The sequence below is a fragment of the Lipophrys pholis genome, assembly GCF_963383615.2.
Source record: "Lipophrys pholis genome assembly, chromosome: 21".
In the NCBI taxonomy this organism is placed as follows: Eukaryota; Metazoa; Chordata; class Actinopteri; order Blenniiformes; family Blenniidae; genus Lipophrys; species Lipophrys pholis.
Window position 1 is genome coordinate 14,019,227 of NC_137649.1, and position 23,677 is coordinate 14,042,903.

The 23,677-nt window shown below is 42.8% G+C and overlaps 1 protein-coding gene across 4 annotated transcripts; it reads right to left on the reverse strand.

Moving 5' to 3' along the window:
• Positions 1-774: 774 nt before the first annotated feature.
• On the reverse strand, positions 775-13,855 carry LOC308126667 (sine oculis-binding protein homolog). 4 transcript variants are annotated; one of them, XM_080491209.1, is made up of 7 exons: positions 13,584-13,855; positions 10,815-10,944; positions 10,335-10,529; positions 8,969-9,120; positions 7,662-7,757; positions 5,515-7,461; positions 775-3,326 (listed from the first exon to the last, which is right to left on the reverse strand). In XM_080491209.1, exons 1-6 carry the CDS (start codon positions 13,674-13,676, stop codon positions 5,524-5,526), a joined length of 2,604 nt encoding a protein of 867 aa, XP_080347335.1. In that variant the 5' UTR covers positions 13,677-13,855; the 3' UTR covers positions 775-3,326; positions 5,515-5,523. The 4 variants fall into 4 exon arrangements, with proteins under 4 accessions (XP_080347335.1, XP_080347338.1, XP_080347337.1 ...); XM_080491212.1 differs by having other exon boundaries at positions 5,515-7,440; positions 7,668-7,757; positions 13,584-13,796; XM_080491211.1 differs by having other exon boundaries at positions 5,515-7,440; positions 13,584-13,796.
• Positions 13,856-23,677: the final 9,822 nt, after the last annotated feature.

Here is a 23,677-nt window from a genome sequence, read left to right on the forward strand (position 1 = left end):
TAGTTTATTCTAAAGTGACCTGTTACAGATATAAAACTAAATGTAATAGTGTGACATTAACCCAGAAGTGCCTTTTGTAGCTGTGTGAACTGCACTTGATTACATGTTAAAGTATTGTTGTTGAAAATACTGGTTATTGGTGACAAAGAAATAAATCAACACGTTTGACCGGTAAACACAATTATAGACATAAAGTAGCAAAGTAGATTGGAAATTGTATTCAAGTATGAGTAACATTATGTAATTGAAATTACTTCTAACAATACTAGTACTCAAATATGTCACTCAATCAAAATAATGTGAGTATTTACAGAATTCTCTGTGACCTTTCATTCTTTGACGCTTTAGTTTAGAGGGGTTGCCCTACATCCGGTTGTTAAAGGCAAATTGACTTCAGATAACGCGACATTATTTTGGAAAGCCCGTGTGTGAGTGGCGGTGAGTGTCTAACTTTGCCCCGGAATGCGCCCCAGGTCGGGACTCCACTGCCCTCCACACTCACCGCTCCCAGACGGATTCTTACTCCCTTATCTCATCCATCTGCTTCACTGGCATTACACAGTGGCTCGACCAACTTTCAGCATTTTAAGAATGCTGATGCTCTGCCTGTCAGACACGCTGCCACTAAAAATAAACACTGACGCGTTCTCTCCAGCTCGATCAGCCAATCAACAGGTATTCATGTGTTTCATTTATGTGGATGCATTGCAACATAGTATCAATCAAGAGGTATGACGTAAGAAACGTTAAGAATGCAACAGATGCTTAATTGCTCTTAGAATAACTTTTATTCATCTTATTTTACAAAGAGGTCTTCCCCGCAGCTCTTGGTTACTTATTTTTATTCAATTACAAACAATCGGCTTTAATTCAGTAAATGTTTGGCATGGGGAGTTCAGAAAGTACCTAAAAAAAGCATTTCAGGCAACAACAGCAAAGAAATAACAAAAAACCACTGACACAAAAGTATGTCTGTCAAATTGTTGTATCAGGTGAGAAATGACTCAATGCTGATTTAAAAATAATCAATAATGGCAGTCTTAAAAATGTGAGATTTGGCCTTTGCCATCTACGGGGGGGAGGCCCACTTGTTGACACTGCAGCTATTTGTATGGAACGATGTCATCACTGAGTCACACAAGCTGTGGCCCGAATCCCCTCTCGGGCCCAGGATGACACAAATGTAATGGCATGATCTGTGGCGAGGGTGTAGGCTGGAATGAGAGGGGTGACAGTGAAGGTAACACACACACACACACACACACACACACACACACACACACACACACACACACACACACACACACACACACACGCACACACGCACACACGCACGCACACGCACGTGATTGGTGGTTTTGGAATGATGGCAGGCGGGTGGGCCGTCCGTATTTGGAAGTGTTCTCGGTGTAGGTCCTGATGAATGGCTATGCCCTCATGAAGAAGAGGCTATGTGGGGACACTCACAGCAACCTTGGTATGACACTGCAGGGATGATTGATACTTGACATGAAGTGATGGCAGCGATATGAAGGAAAGGCTGTGTACTTAGCAGTGTTGTGTTCAGTGAGATTATATGGTTTTCAGCAGACTGCCTGTTTGCCTCCAGGTGCTTTTAGTCAGAATAAGGCAGGTGCAAATTTACAAAGGCCAACACTGCTCTCTAGTGGAGAATCAGCATATAAACACGTGAAAAATGGGGGCATGAAAGAGCTGAGGCACTCAAAAACAACAACAAAAAACCCAAAACAAACAAACACAAAATACAATCAGAACAAATAAAGATATAAAGACATTTTTTTATGAAAATCTACAGATGCATCATCCTTAATTTAATATAACATCATATAGTATCTGGGAACAGCTTAACGAGAAAACTGAAACCTTACAATGGGACAAGTGTGGACAAGCCTCTTAGTGACCTATCAGGATCAAATCTTATCCCAATTGTGGGAACTGTAATACTGATCGCTGCATACTACTGCATTTGATGCTTTTGATTATAATACCACATTTGGTAATATTTCAAATGTTTTCATTTTCACAAATGTTTGACAGAGCCAATATTAGAGAAAAAAAAAAAGTCGAAATCAGGATCAGTTTAACTGTTATGTCCTATGAATGTTGAGGGTTTCAACGTAAACATACATGGCACCCAGTGCTACAGGTGACACAAACTGTGATTTAATATCAGATGTTTGGTAGGTCCGGTGAGTAGTGAGTGTGTATCTGTAAATCACACATTTTAGTACCAGCGTCATCAAGACGACTAAAGTGTTCACAGACCATCTTGGCTACTGTGTATCAGTAGGCGTACCCTTATATATACTCTGTGTACATTGTTTTAAGAGTGAAGAAACTCCCCTTCAGGGATTGTCCTTCCCAATCTGACTCTCTCTGCCGAGTGAGTAAACTGCTGGAGGATAAATCTCAGCAGAATTTCTGTCCTCCCTTGAAGGAAGTGAGCTGAGGAGGGAATCACAGGCAATCAGTTGTGAGAGGATAAAACCTCAGCGCTTGTGTGTGTAGTGTGTACCGTATTGAGATGGGGCGGATAGGTGGAGGAGAGAAGGGTATACTATATTTCTGGCTGTCGGTCAAAAAAAAAAAAAAAAAAAAGCTCCTGAAGTCTGAGCCCCCGTCGGCCAGGTAACCCAAAACCTGGAGTGGGGAGTCAGCGTGGGATATGGGGAGAGGAACAATGTGGCCCTTTGTGCAAGCCGGGCAGAGAAAACAAACCGTTTCCCCTGGAAAGAGATCATGTTCAGGCTCCATCTGAGAAGACCACACAAGGCTGATCAGAGCCCTGTCTGCTGTGAGGAGCATGGAGAGGAGGAGGAAGAGGAAGAGGAGGAGGAAGAAGAGGAGGGTCGCATCTGGGCACACACACACACACACACACACACACACACACACGCACGCACGCACGCACGCACGCACGCACGCACGCACGCACGCACGCACGCACACGCACGCACACACACACACACACACACACACACACACACACACCTTAGGGCATTGTCAGACAGGAAGAGGATCTGAGATGCTCCGTTTCAAACACTCACTGAACACCCACTAGCCAGCAATTCTCTTTGGTCCAAGACAAAATGTGTGACTGTGTTGTGTTCTTCCCCCACGTTGACTTGTGATAGTTTGGCCATCTGGACTGCTTCCTGGGTTGGCACCCTGCTGGTCTACAGGCAGAGTGGCACTCTGGTGGGCTGACAGGCTGAAGGACAGGCTGGAGGGCGGTGGCACTGGCGTTGTCCACAAGAGGGCGTGGCACTGAATCTGGCACTGCCATACAGTGTTGAACAAGGAGTCTGTTCATTAGGAGGCAAGAGGGGGGAATGCAAAAAAAAAACACCAAAAATAAACAAACAAACAAACAAACAGAAAGAGGGAGAGACATGTTAAAGAATCTTTGTAACCTCCAGTTCTGCCATATCTTATAACAACCTCTCATGCACTGGACGCTCATTCCTTAATCCGCCCGTTCTACATAAACACTGCGAATGAGGCTTTTTAGTCATGTCAACACTCAGATAACTGTTGCACAGGGCACAATCAAACCAAGAACATCTGGCCTCTTTTCTTTCTCACACACTTACACAGACTTTCATTCAAACGCGCATATTAAATGCAAACAGACGCGCACACACGTAAGGGCCAAACCGGGGTTCTGTACTCCCTCTGTCCCATTGCGTTTTAGTTTCAAACGCTCAGCGAATACCCATGTGGTGGGATCAGATTACATGGGGCTATAAAATATCCCAAATAAAGGCAAGGAAAGCTGAGACGAAAAAACTGGCTGTTTCCTGAGGTGAAATCCTCCAGTTGGCTGCTGACTATGTCAGTGTGGGAGATTTTCTTAAGGAGACTTATAACAGAGGAGACAATAGAACAGGACAGCAATGTTCAACTCAAAGCATAGAGGTGGCAAGTTAAAGTCATTCGCATACGGCAGCCAGCTCCCATTACACACAACGCGAGGCCATAAATCCGTCTGCACGACACAAGCAGCACGCTGTGATTTCATATGTATTGGTTACTAAGGCGGTGCATAAAACCACAACAAATGACAAAGAGTAAAGTGGGGCTGATTTAGGGAAAAGATAGGTAGAAAACATCTGGGCCGCAAGATGAAGGTTAATACTGTAATTTTTCTTGATCAGAAAACATATCTATGATACGGTGATTAAATTAGAGGGTTAAGCTGACAAATGGAGAGAAGAACAGGGGAGTTATACTCTATCCTCTTGTGGTATTTTTGAATCAAACCCAAAACATACAGTAAAATTGTTGTGTTATTATACCAAGAGGTCAGGATGACAGTTGGTGTTAAAACCATTGTTACGTCCAATAAGGAGTAAAATGAAGAGTGGTTTCGATTTTGCTGATCAAAATGGCATTTTGGCTGTTGCATTCTACAACATCTGCTTGGCAGTGGACATCCGTGGTAAATGAAGAAAAAAAAAAAGGAAAAAGATTAAAAAAGGAGAGGAAAGTAGAAAATTTATATAAAGGAGAGGGTTGAGCCAAAGTCAGAACAGGGTGTCATTATGACATGTGTAATCGGATCGCACTGGTTCTGCCCTTGTGTTTTCCATTGAAACCCCAGAGCTCTATCGCAGCTCAAGACTGGCTCTTGCAGTCAGACTGGCTTCACAGCATGAATGACAATCACTTCTGTCTGTACACCAACCTCAGAACTGCTTCACAGTCCACACTACTCGAAGTAGAAATTTGAGTTGGGGGTCGTGTTCAGATATGATGTTTGTCTTTGTCACTTTGGATAAACTATCATGTAACCTCAAGGTGACATATTCGATTCAGTAGCAGTCTCCTGTGTTTGTCCAAGGCAATGGACCTTATACCTTCGCATGTGCTGCTTCTGTTAAAGGTTAACGAGTGAAAATCTAAAAATTTCCCCTGCCCTGTTAAACAAACACTCACTCATATTTCTCTGCAAATCTGAGCCTACAAAGCAGGCAGCCATGCAAACAAAGCATTGTGACAGTCAGGTTGTGGTGGAGTGATCGGCTTTCAAAGTGACTCTCACTGCCTGTGCCCTCGACCTCCTTCCCCTGCTGTAACCTTAGATCACTGAGGAGTGCCAGGTTACTGGGATTCTCTCTCTTTGGCGCCATGCTGTTTAGTGACCATGTGTACACTGTGAGACCTGTGATTAAGCTTGCCCCATATATATATGCCAACGGGTGTATGCAGACAGTTTACCAATCCTAATTAAATAGTGTTTAACAATGATTACAGGGTTTGGATCTACTTATTGAGAAGTAACACAGGAAGTTTCAGAAAAGACATTTGAAGTTCACAGAGTACATGAAATGATTTATATCATTATCTCAGCAGATATATGGGTAAGATAAGGAGGTCCAACAGTTGTGGGCCTTCTACAATGTGCAACTCAGTGATACCAGATAATGAAAGCTATTGAGAGCAGTGCTATCTATAGGCTACCTTCCCTAACACTGTAACAGAATCTCTTACCTCCATCCTCTACTTATTCTGATCTCGAATTCGTAGGCATCGCCTTTTCAGAGCTGGCTCCATGTCTCCTGCGCTGGGCACATTAGCAGGGCTCCGCAGGCTGCCCTTGTCCCTGAGTTTGGGCAAGAGCAGTGGGGTGGTGGTCCCACCTGTCTTTGGTGCTGTGGGCAAAGCATAGGCATGGTCCTCATCGGGAACATGTGAGTCCTCTCCACCATCTCTGACGACCGATACGGGCTCTTCGGGCTGACTCACTGGCCCTTCAACCCGCACTGGACTAACAACAGAACACTTATTTTCTTTGATAGCCTCCAGCTCATTAACTGCAGGTTCAAGGTGAGGTGATGGTAATCTCTGGGGTTGGGAGGAATCCGGACTGGCAGGAGCGGATACAGAGGACATCCCATTTTGACCATGGTCCTGAGATTTCAGGGCAGAGGCATCACTCAGATGGCTGCTCTCCATGGAGCTTGTAGGGGAGTGGGAAGGGGGAGTGTAGGGGTCGTGGTGCTGGTAGACAGTGTCCTGTGAAGGTGAGTGTGGTAGCGGAGGGGTGGGCCTGATAATGTCATGATGGCCTGATCTGTCAACCTGCATGTTTCCTGACTCCTGCAGCCCTGAAAGGTCCACCACTCCATTGGCACTGGGTTCCAGCTTCACTTTGGTTCTATATAGAACCCTTTGAATGACTTGTCGATCGGACTGCTGCTGCTGCTTATAGTCTGTCAGCATTTCTGACCCCAGGGCTGAGCAGGGGGATTCACTGCACTGTGCTCTGGGTGAAGATGCTTCACTTTGGGGTGTGGATGCTGGAGAGAGAAATGGACGCTCTGATTTAACCCAGTTGGTGTCCTTTGTACCCAGGTCACTTGGTGAGGACAGACCTTGCATCAAAGTTCCTCCCAATTTGTTGGGTCCCACTCTGTTGTCCACTTCAGCAATCCCTGGTGATGATGTTCTGGTAAGCCTAGATCTGCTCCTGTCTACCCCGTCTGGTACCGGCTGGATAACTCCACTGTGAGTTGGAGGTTCTTGAGCTGCTTTAGGGGGGATAGGAATCGGGACTGGAATGGGAATGGGAACAGGTAGTGGAACAATTATGGGATAAGGCACCAGGATGGTGGGTTGGGGCAGAAGAGGACTAAAAGAAGGAAAACCAAAGTTCATTAGAGGAGGCATCGGGACAGGACCTCTTGGCATCATGTTTATAGGAGGTGAATGCAAACCGGGAAAATAAGCTCCTGGGTAGGGATGCATCAGTCCAGGGGGATTCATAGAAGAAGGGGTAGGAGGCTGCAGGTGAGGAGAGTGCGGAGGTCTGTGGATGGGGCTAGAAGGGGGGCCTGGATGTCTGGGAATATTGGCAAGGGGGCTTTTCAGGCCCTGAGCATGAAGAGGGGGCCTTATGAAGGGAATGGGGATCTGAGATATGGGTTTTTGATCCAGAGGGGGGCGTGGTGGAGGTTGATGGGGAAGGTGCGGAGGGTGGGTAGACACATCCACCATAGAGGGAGGTGGAGGAGGCTGTATGGTTCTTTCCAGGTTCCTCAGCCCGGAAACAGATACTTTGGAGGATGAAGAGGAAGTTGCTTCTGAGGGAGCGATGGAGGTGGATTCTGCTGATCCGTGGATTAGTGCATGCCCTTTAGGTGAGAGGTTTCTATTACGGGCTTCCCCTGTGCTGCTGTTCCAAGACTCTGGGGTGAGCAGCTTCTGCCCAGTCACACTGCTGTCCATACGTCCCTCCTGATTGGTTCTGTTTGGGCTGGAACTGGTGCTGGTGAGAGCCGCTCGGGCTTCCCTGTAGAAAACATCCATCTTGTACTGGTTCAGACACTTGGTGCTGCAGAACTGCAGTCGTTCTTCACCAGAGCCGAAGTCCAGGTATTCTTTAGTGTGACGAACATGTTTGCACCAATCACATACCTGTGGTACAGGAGAGAGAGACTGTGGGGGGTCAATGAAGCAACAGATTCTAGAGCCAAGCTTAAAGATTTTTACCCCCCCCCCTCCCCACCCGCACACACACACACACACACACACACACACACACACACACACACACAAAAGGAGAAATGTGACCATTCTGGTAAACTTTGTAATTTATAGTGTATTGAACAAAAGATACATTTATAGTATCCTCTTACTCTGACATTGGTGTTTATCTTGAGCACCAGTCTGGGCGAATCCTCTGTGTGGGCGTGCTGAGGGGATCTCTCACCATGAAGATCTTCATCTCTGGCCTGACAGGGGAAAACCAGTGTCACAAACTTTATATAAACCAGCCTGGAGTTCATCCTGAAGTGGCCGTACCGGAATCATACTTCAGTAACATGACACAAAATGTGTGCATCTTAGAGCAAGGAAATAAATCTGTGATACAATTTTCCTGCTGTGAATACTGGAAATAGTTTGGTCTTTGATCTAAATGTCAGTACAACAAGCTAAGAACAACAGACATGGCCCTACAACCAAGTAGGGAGATAATGTAATGTGATGTATTGTCATATTATTAATGGTCCAGCCAGTATTAATATAGGAAATTCTTCTTGATTCATGAAAGCTGATCTGCTGCCGATCTAAGTGCTCCCCCATCTCTGTGACCCATTGAGTCGTGTTGAGTTACGAAACATGAGGCAGCTGAAGGTAAGGTATGCACTGAAAGTGGACACCTCGCCCCAGGCCTCCTGGCCTTCCTCTCAGACAAGAAGCAACAAGCCAACAGAAATGCTTTCCTCCCCACCTCCCAAAAAACTAGAGGGTTTATTGCACGCAGTCTGTTCAGCTCTCCTTTGTGTCTCTGTTGCTGTGTGAATAAACCTGGCATAGTATAAACAACAGTGAGGAAGAAACTCAATACCGATGCTTGTCACTGTGCACCTCTGAAGCAGGTATATCCATGTCGCCGTGGATATTGAAAAAGCATGGCAGTGGGCATCAGTGCAGCTCTGTGTCGTTGACGCTTTCCTGTCCTCCAGACCGAAGCCACTTAATGGCCGGCCCCTTCTCCATTAACATGGAACTAATACTAAGTGTCCTTCTCAAACTTTGACCTCCCTCCCACCATTCCTAAACTGCCTCCTCCACACCAACTAGGAAGTGTGTTCTTAGAGATCCTCCCTTTTTTTTTAAATGCCTGTAAATGAATCCGTATGACCTCACAAGATCAGGAGTGTCTGCTTCTGATGATCTGAGTACCTGCCAGAAACCACCTGATGCCTGTTTGCTTGCATGGAGAGTACACCGGCCTGCAAATAGTTTGAATAGCCCATACATGAATATGACTGAGTATATGTACAGTACATGTACCTGCATGACGAACAAATACATAAACACAAATCTACAGCTCATCTCTATGCAAATATCATATACAGTATACGGTCACAACAACATGTCAGTGACCTCCCTTACTCATGCTGATAAATATTGAATGTATCTTTCATTCAACACCAACCTTGTTGCGTTTGAAGTAAGCCCGTCTGCAGGCAGCAAAACACTTTTCGCTGCAGAAACTCTTGAGCTCTGAGCCCATGCATAGAGAGTAGCGTTTTACACCTTCCTTCTGGCACCAAACGCAAACGATCTGCACATTCTGTACATCCTCAACTGCAGGGGAGAAGATCACAGGAAAGGAGGGCAATTACAAAGTAGAATTTGAAGGGAGGAGTACACAGTCCGGGGCAAAAAAACAAGAATAAAATACGGTCTGTAACTCAACAGGTCAGAATTTAAGTAATTTTTTTGTAGAATAACTGCAACAGCAACTTGATATTTGATATCATATAATGAAGGACATTATTTATCTGGTTGAATAACGTTCATATACAGAAGATACATACCTGCAATGCACTAAACAGTAATCCCACTGCATCCCTGTTATATTTTAAAGTTATTGTTATTGTCATGTTGTACAATGCATGATTAGTGAAATGTTTTTTTTTGGGGGGGGGGGGGGGGGTTCACCCTGTGCTTGAACATAGTCAATCCAAAAATGGATGGGGGTTCTTCTACAAATTCAAAGCTTCTCCATCTATATGTCATGATCACTGTCATAATTATGGGCCATTTTATACAAATTTCTGCAACTTTCAGTAGCACAAGAGAACACAAGCAAGGCTGTGGTTCCTACAGTGGTTATCTAACACAGATGCCAACAATTTCACCTTTCAACTTGTTCAAAAACCATCAAATAGCAACATTATGTAACATTTCTAAAACTGCCAGACAGCAACAAAAAAAAAAAAAGAAAGAAAGAAAAAGCTGAATCCATAAAGGAAAATTCTCTTTTTTCAAGTTTAGATAATCTGACTTTTATTAAGCGGCCATTTGTAGTATTGAAGTATTACATCGTTACAGCAGCAAGGTTTTACAACCTAATTCAGCTCATATTCTTTATGCAGATTTTTGCATCAGAGCTAAAATTAAATAAACTTTAAAGATCTCATGTTTTCAAGGCTTATAAAAAAATTATAAAAATTTAATTACATCTTTGAGGGTGAAAATCCCATGTAAACGACGATGAGTTCTAAAAAGGGCATTTAAGAAAGAAAAATGATGGCATCGGGTTACAGGAGGACATGGAGACCGGTAACATAACTGCACCTTCTCTTTACTTTTTACAGAGGGTCAATTACTGCTCAGGAGCTAATGAGGAAAAAGCTGAAACTAATACCAGCTCCATCGCCTGCAGCTGACCCTGCACTTTGACTTCTGCACATAAATCCTAAGCCAATCATGTGTTATGTGTTTTTTCTGTAAATCGTGAAAGAAGCAATGCTGGGACCTGGAATATAAAGGTAAAAAATGTGTCATACTCCCACCTGCTGATGGCTTTATGAGAGGCACAATGACAGGCGCACTCTTGTGCTCCTTTGGGGTGGCCAATGATGAACTCGTTGATGAAGAGGAAGGCGAAGAGGAAGGAACACTAGAGGACTCTCTCTCTCCGCTCTTCATCGCAAGTACTGAGTGACTGACTTTGTTTTCCATGCTTTTGGGTTTTGGCAATGAATTTTCTGTAAGACAAGCAAAAAAAAACAACAACAATGTGAACTTGGATTTGTGATGTAATACAATAGCAGAAACCTATACGGCACGGCTATTATGATACTATGTTGGGTTTTTTTTGCACAAACAACAGACGCATATGAATGAATGAAATTTGAGAACGTACAACTATAGGAGATTATGTCTGGCAAATTTGTGCTGTGACTCAATGTCTGCACTAAAACCTGCAGAACCTGTTAGTTGGTGTAAAATTAAGATTGGACGAATAGTGAACTGTCGACACCTGCCCTCACCTTTTAGCACAGACACATGCTGGCGCCTTTCTCTGTAGTTTCTGATCTCATTGGCCTCTGAGTCTCTGAGATCAACCTTGTCGTATCCGTACCACCCCAGGAGCTCGTTCATGGTGCTTTCGGCAAATGTCTACATGAGAAAAAGAGGAAAACAAATCACATATTAACGTTGTGTGTAAGGGGATAGTGTAACTGAGCTGTAGTCAGCCTGTGAAAGGGAAACTGTGAGTACACACTGGGTTATTCGTGGAACTTTTTATCCTATGTTAAACATAATCAGAGCTGCCTACTCTGAATCAATGTAAGGGATTCATTCTCTGCCCGAGCCCTGTTGAAGAAATGAATAGGGGCACAGTGGAGTGCAGTATGACGCTTTTTCCATGATGTATTCAAGTTGTTTACCCTTACTAAATCTGAGACGGAAAGGTTTAAAACCTAACACCAGTGTGAAATCTATGAATCATCCTTTGTTTATCTCTGTTAATTGGAAAAAAGCAGGGGAAAAGAAAACTGTTCTCCACAGATGGGATGTGTGGTCTCCTTTTTTTTTTTTTTATTATGACCAGATGAAAAAAAAAAAAGAAAAACCCCAAAAAAACAAAACACAAAGGTCTCTCTCTTTATCCACCCACCTCTCTCTGTGGCTTTGGAGGAACCGGATTGGAGGAGAAACTTGATCCAGAACGGGCAGAAATCAGAGCGGGACACCCTACACCACAGCGAGGTCCCACGGTTCTCGGAAATGCCCCACTCCTCTCTCTGCGTCTCTCTCCAATGTCCACCACTCTCTCTCTCTCTCGCTCTCTCTCTACAGCTTTCCCTGTCCCACCCCTCACCTCTTTTTCTCCCCTATGCCCCCTCCACCTCCCATCTTCACCATCCTCCCCTCCATCCCAGCACCTTCCAGCCCTGACACCCGACACAGCTCTGCCTCTCAGGTTTCAACCTTTTCCAGCACAGCCAGTCTGCTGTGGTGGTGGTGTTGTAGTGCTGTAGTACTGACTGCACATTCTTTCCCCTGCTTTCCTCACTCCGACCTCTGCTCTGCACTCGGGCCTCAAAGAAATGGATCTCTCCCCTTGCTTGCTCACTTTTCTGCTGTGTGTGTGTGTGTGTGTGTCTGGGAGAGTGTGTGGGTGAGTGCAAGCAGTGGTATCATATCCAGCTAAATATGCCTAACGATGATTAAAGTTAAGTATCCGGTGTCTGGTGCTGCGCTCGGGTCTGACGTGGAGGGAGTAGGTCCGAATGTGGTGTTGAAACAGATGTATTACAGAGACAACAGTAGGACGGACCTCAGCTGGGCTTGAAATCAGTTTGCTTGCCATCCTGGCTGTCTTTCTTTTACAGCTTTTCTTTTGGGATTTTCATCATTTCACAAATCTTTACAGTGCACATCTCTGAAATGTATCATTCTTGAATATTCCCCCTCGTATCAGATTTTGTTATCATGGTGTTCTTCACATCTATGACAACTCTGTGCCACTTTGTCCTTTTCTTGTTAAGGAAAGACGGTCAGATTTTCTTTTTCTGCACCCACCCCTCCAATTCCCACAATGTTGTTTTTGTTTCTTTTTGGCAGTTTAGACAAACATCTGCTTTGTGAGAGTGACAAGCCATATCCCAAACCACAGAAAGAGTTGCAGCCAAAGGCAACAAACTGAGGCCGACCCTGAGATTCAGCCCAGGCAGGCTTACATCAAGCAGGGATAGCGTTTCACATGTTTTGATTAAAATTAGTTAAGATGTAATTCTACACCTCCCCTGGATATCAAACGCTACAATCCAAACCACTTACAAAAAAAAGAGCACATTTCCTCTCTCACGAAAGGCCAGAATCTCCCCCTAGAAAACAGCTTGTCTTTTTAGATTTCACTGCTTCAGCTTGAAGGAGCCTCGGATATCCCTTACCACCACCGTCAACAGTCTCAAATAGCCAGTGTCCAAACCCAAACAAAGCAGCAAAGCAGACAATCCACGGATTACTTTCCATGCAGTAATAGGCTCATAATGGTGGGAGGGAAACATGCCTGTTACTGTGATTTCACTTATTTTTGCCCGTTCAAGGTTATACTTTAACCCAAAGAGCAGAGGAGAGTCTTAAAGGATCAGATCATTTGCGTGAAATCACTGTTAATATATTGTTTGTATCCTTTTAAATTGTGGTTGAATATTTCAGAGTTTTTCCCACTCAAAATCTATTTAAAGAAGAGAAGCGCTGTTTCACTCTCTCTCTCTCCCTCTATCATGCGGGAAAGCCTCTGTTACATCAAGTGAGCGCACCGCAGGAGCGGGGAAGAAGTGACGCACATCTGGATCTCCGCTGGACATCCTAGTGTGCGCGTCCGGCCACAGCTGGCCTAACATGGCGTCACCATGAGGCAAAGGTCAACCTACTCTGTTACCAAACTAACATTTCTAATGAACACGTCCTGTGTCTGCCTCTGTCTCCGTAGTATATTATTTTTTCTTAAGTTGACGTTGAAGGATGTTTGTTGTCTGCCAAACAATGAAAACTTTCAAAAACCCAGCAATTTTATTAAATCTGCTATAAAATCTCAGTAATTACTATTTACAATATAAAAACACAAAGAGGGCTTTGATTGAAAACAAACAAAGTGTGTGTGTAATTATTCCCCGTGTTGATTTGTGCGCAGTCGAATCGCTGCGTAACAGGACGCTGTGTGCGTAAAGTTATCACTTTCAACAACGCGTTTCTCTGGATTATTAACAACAATATTGGCCGTGGCACCAAAACCTCATGCTCACCTTCATCTCCTGGTTGATCTCCCTCTTTACAGGGTGCGCGGGTTTCCTGCTGCGTTTATTTTCCGGTGGTCTCCCTTTCTCCATCTCTGGCATAGTCCCGGTGTGGCTGGATCCGATCCGGATCAGTGTTGAGTGTCACCTGGAGGAGTTTTAGAGGAGTCGCTCAGAGTGAAAGCTGTCACTCCCGGTGACAGCGGCTGTCATTCCCGGACGTCTGAGTCCCTCATTTGGGGCTTCACACCAGTCGAGTCCACTGAACATGCGTGAACTCCAGGCTGGAGGCTCTGCAGCTGAACAATCCCCACTTTCTACGCCTCACTGCTGTCAAGTATCCACCAACGCACAAGCTTTATCTTCCTCTAAGGACTTTCAAAGTACAGGATGCCTATTGATGATGTGGTTGTTTAGAATGTAATTTAAGAATGAAAGAAAAATAGCTGCACATTTACGTATATAGTTTTTGACATTGCGTAAATCTTGGACCGTTTCACTTTATATCTACACAACATCACTGTGTAAATTGGGACAATCAGGAACAAATAAGAGCCATGTGCAATTTTGGGGTTCATGAACTGCGGTCACAATATGCTGAACGTGGATCTAAAAATAATAGTCATATTTTTATTTAATGTTTTCGATTACATGAATTCCCATTGATGTGTCCAAACACATCTTTTTTTGCAATGGACACCCAGCCAAGGTAGCATCAAGTAGGCTACAATTAAAAGATTAATTGTAATTACATTGTAAAATTGTAAGTACTATTGTAAATACAAAGTAGAGGCCCCAAAACAAAGCAACATGACTGAAAGTGACTCACCAGCTTCTTAAATTCAAAACATAGTGAGCCCTGTTACGCGCCATGCTATATATGAGTGACTGTACGGCTTCTGGTTTTATTTTGAAAGGTAAATCATCTGGGTGCCGGTCTAAATTACTCCCGCTCCATGAAGGGAGGACTCCGATTTGATGTAACCCAACACCTGGCGCCCACCCCTCCCAAATCTCAACAGATCTATTTCATAAGGAATGCAAAGACTGTGTTTTATCTGAGGGGACACAGTACAAACACTGTCTGTTATACTCTTGTCTTAAAATAAAGAGATGAAAAGAGCACTGCGAGTGAAGTGATACCGTGGCAGAATGTGAGGAGCTTTCTCTCTTATGGCATCCGTTTGATCAGTCTCTGTTTGTGTGCGTGTGGGTGCGCGCGCCCATGTATGTACGCCACGCATCAGAAACACCTGAAATGTCCACATTTGACCCCTGAGCTACCCTGGTCGGAGGAAAAGTACCACATGCCCGAGGGCAGGATTTACATCCAGGGAGGTGTGTGTGTGTGTTCCTGTCTCCGTGCGCAAACAAGGGCTTCAAACGTAAACATTTGTCCTATGGTTGAAAGCCAGAGAATTTATTAGCCCTCCAGATCATGTTGCTCCACTGGCGTTGAAAGTATGGATGATGATCTAATTGCACAGAGTGGGCCTATGTAGACATAGTATATGTCAGATTTTTACACAACTTTCATCACTCACACGATTTCACCCCCACCCCCCCCCCCCCCCCCCCCCACCCCTCCCTTTAAAATCACCCTATTTATTATAGCCAAAATGAAAGCCAATAGGGTTTATATTGCACTGCATCCCCAAAAGTCTCCTTCTTGGAAGTCTGGCTGAACCCCATGCAGAGAGACAGACAGGTAGACAGACAGGCGGGACAGGAGGGCTGTTTTAGAGCCTCTTTCCTCCCTGTCTCCCGCCTGCCTCGGTCTACTCTGGTAGGAGGAATCCAGGGTCCACGCTCGTGTAAACAGAAACCCGATCCACATGCGCAAGGCTTGGGTTTCGCCCCCTCGTAGACCCGCTGATGATACCTGATCCGGCCCGGCTTTGGGAACAGGGCTTATCTGATGCCTCACAAAAGGCCCCTCTCTGCTGCTCTTCATAACAGCGCACATCTGGTGCCTCTGCAGGGAGCGCTTGTCCCTTTAGGTTCCTCTGGGGGTGAAGGCGTCTCACTGTTCCCTCAGAAATCCACTTACACAAATGGCAGAGGAGGGGAGACAGTCTTCAGGTCTAAAGTTACAATACCCAACATCTGGACTGAATCAGAAAAATTGGCCACTTTATGTACGATCGCTTGAAATATTGTACACGGGCTCATGATACAGTGAACACAGCCTGCAATTTAGGAGATGAAAATGTTGATGTCTGTGCTCAGCATTAATACTAGGATACAGCGTGATCCTCTTGTGGTTTGGAGCGGCAAGTTTCCACCGACAGAGGGCAATGTCAACCCGTAATTATTACCTGGGGTAATCGTATCAGAGAATAGAACCCGGTGTTTCCCCTGCCTCAGATTTCAAGCAAATATAGTCCCGATGAGGACACCAGTGTCTTGTGACTGAGACCTGTAACATAGACATCACTTGAGATACAATGGTCATAAATCTGGTTCTGATTATACAACAGCCAAGTTCAGACATTTTCTGACCCTATAGAATCAATCAATCAACCAATCAATCAATCAACCAACCAACCAACCAATCAATCAATCAATCAATCAATCAATCAATCAATCAATCAATCAATCAATCAATCAATCAATCAATCAATCAATCAATCAATCAATCAATCAATCAATCAATCAATCAATCAATCAATCAATCAATCAATCAATCGATCGATCGATCAATCAACCAACCAATCAATCAATCAATCAATCAACCAACCAACCAATCAATCAATCAATCAATCAATCAATCAATCAATCAATCAATCACCGAAATTTCCCATGTGATAGATATTTCTTCTTTCAATGGCTGAAACAAAGTCAAGAAAATCATCAACAGTGAATAATGATGGTCTGAAAAAGATAACACATTTATTTATTTATTTATTTATTTATTTATTTATTTATTTATTTATTTATTTATTTATTTATTTCTTTATTTATTTATTTATTTATTTATTTGTTGGATTAAAATATCCTGGGATCCAGCAGATATGGTGACTGGTGTGCTGTTGTCCACACATTTCTTACACTCTTTTTAGATCCTCTAAAAGCAGGGCTCCAATCTCCTACTTTTCCTCATCAATCTTCAGAAGTAGGAACTTTTCAAACAAATTCAATAAAAGTTTCATAGATTTGGTGTTGATCCTATGCTCTCGTTTGTGTGCCAGTGTGATTTTGACGACCCCAGAGCAGGAACCTTCAGTCTCCACTTATTACCTTTGGTGTCGACACAAGTTTGAGAAACACTGCAACTGAGAAACTGGACAGCAGTTTTATGTGAAGTCCCAAAAGGCAGTATATTTCCACTAATTCATTGAAGACTTGTTGGAATTTCTAACATACTATATATTGACCGGTAGGTGTCAATGTTGTCAAACGTATTGAACCCGAGAAAGTTCAACAAGTTGTGGGTTAACTTTCCACATTGATACATTTTTAATTACGTGAGTATCCTTGCAGTGTCAAATAATGTTCAACAAAACGTCCAGCCAGAATTACATAAAACACTCATATATATATATATATAGGAGGATAAGTGTGCTGCAGGCGTGTTGTGCAGATTAATCCTGTTGTTGCCTGTAATGTTAAGCTGGTTTCCCAAGAAGTCATGCCCCTGAGCAAGACATTGAAATGCATGTTAAGCAAGAAAGTTGTGTGTGGCCGGGTGGCGTTAAGAGGCTATGGAGCATGCGCAATCGGGTTTCCAAACTTTTTTCTTTTCAAGATATATATATATATGTATATAATAAACCGAAATCGTGGTTATGACTAAGATGAGGTGTACCATGATGTCATTTGGAGCACATGTGATGGAACAATTTTACATTTACCTGTTACATGTGTGTGTTTGGTTTCCAGCATGCTGCGTGCGCCCCAGAGGCTGCGTCACAGACCTGCAGCTTGTATAAAAAGCTGCGTCTGATGCTGCGTCCACATTAGAGACAAGCGGCGTCCGTGGCAGCCTCATCCATCTGGCCAAATTACTGCAAAACAAAATAACACAAAAGGGGAAAAAAAAAAAAAAGGAAAGAAAATATGTCGAAAATGACGATCTTTCAGCTGGGAGTGATTGTGTTCGCCATATCTTTATCGACACAGGTAAGATGAACATTTATGATGAGTTTAAACTATTTTGTTAGCAAGGAATGTATGACACAGGGAAGGATTAGGATGATTTATCTTCATTTTTCACAGATGGACATTAACTGTGCAGTAAAAGATGGGTTGACTTAGGTGATGTTTTCTAGAGTTGATTTGAGTGGAGGTACTAGTCTCGACAATGGTTCAGCAGACCAGACCAAAAGCTGTCCCGGTAAATTAACATGATCCTAATTTTTTCTTAGCAGTCACTTTCGCGTGCATTTTTTGTGCGTTACACCACGATTCCATTTTTTCCTTATTTATTCCCTTCATTGGCTAACGCTTCAGTGAATTATTGATTCAGGTGCTGTGTGTTGTCTACCTTTGCTAAGGTGGAGGAAGAATCTAAAGTTTCTCTGCGTTGACCTGTGCCAAGCGTAACTTGATACGCAAGCGCAGAACCTTGGGCCTCTCTTTACTTTACTTTTTTTTTTTTGGCTGGTAAACCATTATCTTACATTATCAGTGCTGTCTTACAGATTTTCCAGACATTTCTATTATAAACATCTATTGACGTTTATAATAATTGATTTTATGGAGCAATGCTGAAAGAAATCCCCTTCTGGGATTAATTAAGTGATTCTATTCTATTCTAGTCGAATCTATTCTATTCTATTCTAATAATTGACTTCAATCTCTTACTTTGACACCTGATGGATGATCTGCTCTTTGTTCATTTAGATCAAAAGTTAATTCAAATAAACAAGTAGAGGCTTTATGACATAGTTGAAATCCTCCTCATTCCTCCATCCTCTCCCTCCACTCCTTCCTCCGACAGGTGGTCTCCCAGAACAGCACAGACACCACAGGGGGAAACTCAACCTCCAACTCCAACACCACCACCATGGCCCCAGACCCCTTCAGCGGTTCAGCCAGCACCACTGCCTCCCCCGCTGGAGCCGGCGTCTCACTGCACGCAGGCACCTTCTCCTTGCTGATCCCCATCGTCATGGCAGCCTCTCTCCATCAGCGCTACTGTTGAAGACGGATCCATCAGTCGTCCCCCCCCCCCCCCCCCCCCCGCCCTTTGCCTCAACACTCCACACCACCTTCCATCATGGTCATCACACGCAGTCCAGCCTCTCTCCTCTCCACCCCCCTTGAGACCACGTAAATCGCACGAATGGACTTTACAACACGTTTTTCCTCTTCTCAAGCAAAGCTAAAAATTTGTAATTTAAGACTTTACTATTATTAAATGTGGCCTAACCTTCCACTGGAGGTCATCACCAAAATGCCTCCCCCTTCACTTTCAGCCCCATGCATGGAATCAGAAGGAGCGATGGCACGCACAGCTTCCTGTTTGTCTTGCATTTCCATAGTCACACCATCACGTTCTGGAGATGCTCAGGGCTGCAGTTGTCATGTCACATGTTTTTGATTATAATGTGGACCACCTGAGTGTACAGAGGTTCTTTTTGTGGCTGCAGATCCACCTGGCAATCAAAACCACAATGTTTGTTGTTAATTACATTAAAGTTTGGCACATACACTAGGAGATTGAAGAAAGAAGTGTAAGCCACATCCAGATTACCCCCCAACACAACCACCACCACCACCACCCGCCTCCGAAATTGGGCTCCTCTGTCTTTTTATTAGAAATGTCCCTGAGATGTATGTAGCAAATGAGTTGCCACAGAAGTTGTGTCAGTTTTGCCTTGTGATTTTTAAAGAGTTGTGGTCTTTTACAATGAGGGTTTGATTGACACCTTTCCTCCCTTCATCCATGGGTTAGACCCAGAGAATGACTGTATGTACAACGATTATGGGAAGGGTTGATGTTAGATTTATATTTCCCCCTTATAGTTTATATTTTGTATAAATGGACATGTTGTACTCTTTATTAGTTTGCATATAAGATAATGGAAGAAATGACAATGTACAATAAATTATGAAAAAATATAACTGCAACAGTTTCTTTGATTTCCAATTGGTTTTTACCCCTTTTAAAACGTTAATTCTTTATTTTGGAAGCAGAATTTCTTGACTTGCTTCCAATTTTGTATCATTCAGATTCCATAAAATGATCCCAGAAGGGCGTGGCGATGCTACGCTCATCATTACAATGCTGCCAGGCAGTCTAGACAGGCAGCTGTTGAGCTGCAGGCCAGAGATGGACTCAGCATTCCCTGATGCCCTCACAGATCTCCTCTGGATTAGTGCCAGATCAGCACTGAGTGACTTTATAACAATACATCAGCCTCCTTGGTGCTCTTGTGATGAACAGCTTTCCAAATGTTTAATCATATGTGTAAACTTGTGATTTGAGCGTCAACTTTGACTATCAATTTTTATATTTTCCGATCAGAAGAATAAAAATTATTTCCCAAAGTGCCTCAGGGGACACAATGATTTGATTAGTTTGTTGAAAAAAAAAGTTTCACTTTGTTTATGTGTTCGCTGGTAATATTTCTACAACACCTACGGAGCAGAGAATAAAATATCTCCAGACTTGCCGATTTATCAATATAATTTTCCAGTGAAACATATTTTTGGTGTATTTAATGAAAGAAAAGTTTACCAAAAAGTTGAACATAAACTACTTTAGACAGCCCCTGTGCGCTCAGTTACAGTGGTTGGATTAAATCATTAGTGTAATTAAAAATACACAAGTGAGTTTAATTAATGAAACATGACATTTTTGCAATGATTTTACTTGTTCTTTGGGTTTTTTACTGTTACCATGCGAGAGAGCACAGAAAAGTTCATGACAAGCTCTCAGCAAATGCTAAACCGTCGAATACATCACTACAGGAGTGAGCCCTGTGACGGTAGAGTGAGTGGCGTGGGGCTCGGAAATGCCTCAGCACCAGTAAAGCCGGCCTCATGACACATTAGCTTAAGCTATTGTCTCTCAATCCTCTCTACACTACTCCCTCTCCCCGCACTACCACCCCCCTCCCTTTTAACATCCCTTTTCCGGATCCATACTTTTATTGGCCTCTGACAGTCTGCCCTTTAAAAGTGTGTCTCAAAGGCTGAATGTTGCCTTTTATCTGATGTGGCAAAATGCACGTTTTTTCATTGTGATTCTATGACTTTGTTTCAGCTGTTGTGATAATAGTGAAGTATTTCAATAATGAACTACCAAGCAGATAGTGAGATAAAGGGCGTCCGCTTTCAATCCGATGCTTGGTGGTTTGCACCTCAATAGACTTTAGTCTTGTGTCAAAGTGACCCGTGGAAAGTGAGTACACATCAAATTGCTTCCAAACGAGATCAAGCACCTTGAATGACAGTCAGCACCATTGGTGTGTGAGAGTATGGGTAAATGAGGGAACGTGATGGTTTGTGTAAAGCACATTCAGACTGCTCAAGTGGTAAAATGTGCAACATCAGTAAAGCCCATTTCTGAATGTGATGGCGACATGCACTCATAACTACAGTCAGACTTTGACTGACCTGCAACAATTTGTGAACTGGTGCACACACTACATTAGAGTTTTTTCTGTACAAGCTGTAAGTTACAGAACAAAACTTTAGTGCCTTTTGAAGTTTAGACTGATGGTTTGTATCGTGAAATCCGTCCATTACTTGTTGGATCTGTTTCATTAGATTCCCATTAAAAAATTAATTCATGAATTGCTTTTCAAAGATAATATTATCTTTACTACACCTCTTGCAAGGACTGTAAAGAAACACCGTTTTAGTTGTGTCCCAGTTTTGAAGTATTCGTTAACCTTCTAAACCAAGGGAGAGCATTTACAATGAAAACACTGCTATGGAGATCTGTACTATAAGTAGAACAAAAATCAGCAAAACATATGTTTTGCGAGAAAGTGCCATGTTACATGGTGATTTACAACCTGCTCCAGGGTGTACGCCACCTATAGGTCAACGTCAGCTGAGATTGGCTCCAGCTTCGATCAACCCTCTCATGCAGGTACATAAGGTGGATAGATGGGTGTTAAATACCGTAGCTTGAATTAGGTAATTTTTTGTCTCTACATCAGAATCTTTCCTTAAATCTAGTGTGTTTTGTCAGATAATTGCAAATTTACTTGAATATCCTTACAAATTCCAGGTTCCAAGAGCCAGTTTCAGTTGCACGCTCTCTTGATGCTACAATGTCACGTGGCTCCCTGCTCTCTCACACTGCATGATCAATGCGTTGCACGGATGGTGGGCCTACATATCCCTCCTACATTGCTTGTTTGGGCTGCGCCTTGTTATGGATACCAGAGTACCTTTGAAATACACTCTATACTTAGTTTTTTTTTAAATTGATCTACGAGACATCATTTATTAAGATTTGATTATTCAGTCTGCTAAAGGGCTCTACGTGGTCATTGTCTGCCAGATCTGCTCAAACCAATAATTTTATGGACCTTTATGAATGAATATAACTTATAAAACAAACACATGTCTTAATCGACATGGGAGATTACTCATGGCTAAACAAATACTCAATACAATAAAACCCACAGAATTGAATTTACTCAAGCTGATAGTCACTCTCAATCATATTATACAACTATATCGTCATATAAAGAAAGGAACTTGTGATGATTCACTGTGTAAATACACTTTGGTTAAGCAGTCAAATCATCCATTACGAAATCCTTTGTTGCTTATTCAAAACATTTACACAACTTCTGCACAGATCTGATTAAGGCCGCATGATTTTACATCCACAAACGTCAAATTTTCCCCAAACAAAAGTCTTCCCAACAAGACCACTGCAGTGAGTTCCATGGTATAAAATGTTGTCCAAAATTACCCACAATCTTTCAAATGATTCAAAACGTTTTGTTTCCCCGAACCAGAAAAAAAAATCCCTCTAATTCTATTCCTAATTATTCTGTGAAAGAAGAATTACACTAATAACACATTTTATACTTATGTTGAGGGGCTGTATAGGTGGATGGTGCTCAGCGCTGAGATACAATAGAGTGTGCACGTTAGACCCAGGTGAGGTTGTGGTTAATAAATGACTAGATTTCTCGGAGCTGTGAATGCGAGTGTCTGTGATTGTCTTTATCTCTGCTGAGATCAGCTCCAGTGCCACTCTGAAAGCTTGATAAAGTGGTACAGATCATAGATGGATGGATGTTCATGTCGAGATTTAGAAAGTTAATTTCACTCCTCAAGGGCATTGGATTACTTATGAGTGATGTCTGAAGTGGAGTGAATATAAAGCACTCAAATTCATGGGTTTAAAAAGAAAAAAAATCTGGAGAGGTGATCTATCAGTGCATCTTTATTTATTCAATGCCCTTCACATAGATGTCCGGGGAAATGTTTTTTTTATTTTTTTATTTCAGTTTAAATATCAATTCCTCACAAAAACTTCCTGGGTTGGCATTTTGGCACATGACTGAATCAGCGCAATAAATGAACTGCAGTACGCAAAGTACACTAGGACTGTATTGATTCACAGAAATGTGCTTTCTATTCTCCAGTTTTTCTCCTGTCATCATCTCTGCGCAGTGCAACTGACTGGGCTGAGTCCTTTTTCTCCTCCAAATATGGTCTCAGGAGTGTTTTGTATCTTTTGTCTTAATCTCTATTGAAAGTATGTTGGGAAATAAACACATTTGGAAAAGAGATCACAGTGTAAAATGGTTCCAAAATATTGATGTATTACTGCTACTTGTTTGTTAGTGATGTTGATGGCGGATGCTAAACCATTTGTAATGGTACTACATTACATCCAGTCTCCTAAATATTCTGAATGAACCAGAGATGATGCTTCCAGTAATACCCGAGCAGTCATTTCCCATGTCTCAGAGGACTATTTTTTCCTGGAAAGACTCACCATCAACATTACCTCAGCTTTCTTAATTTGATAACGAAATGCATCACCATGCAACACCAGAAAAAGTAGCAGTTATTCAACTTACAAAAAGAAAAAAAGGAACTTACCGGTACCGTATTTTCACGACCAAAAGGCGCACCGTACTAAAAGGCGCAGTCTCAGTTATGTGTGCCATTACTGC

Coding starts and splice junctions, on each gene's coding strand:
- LOC308126667 (XM_080491209.1), bottom strand. CDS start 13,676: ATGCCAGAGATGGAGAAAGGGAGACCACCGGAAAATAAACGCAGCAGG. Junction 7,758..8,968: donor CTTACTTCAAACGCAACAAG/GTTGGTGTTGAA, acceptor TTCCCCTGTCAG/GCCAGAGATGAAGATCTTCA. Junction 7,462..7,661: donor AGATAAACACCAATGTCAGA/GTAAGAGGATAC, acceptor GACCCCCCACAG/TCTCTCTCTCCTGTACCACA.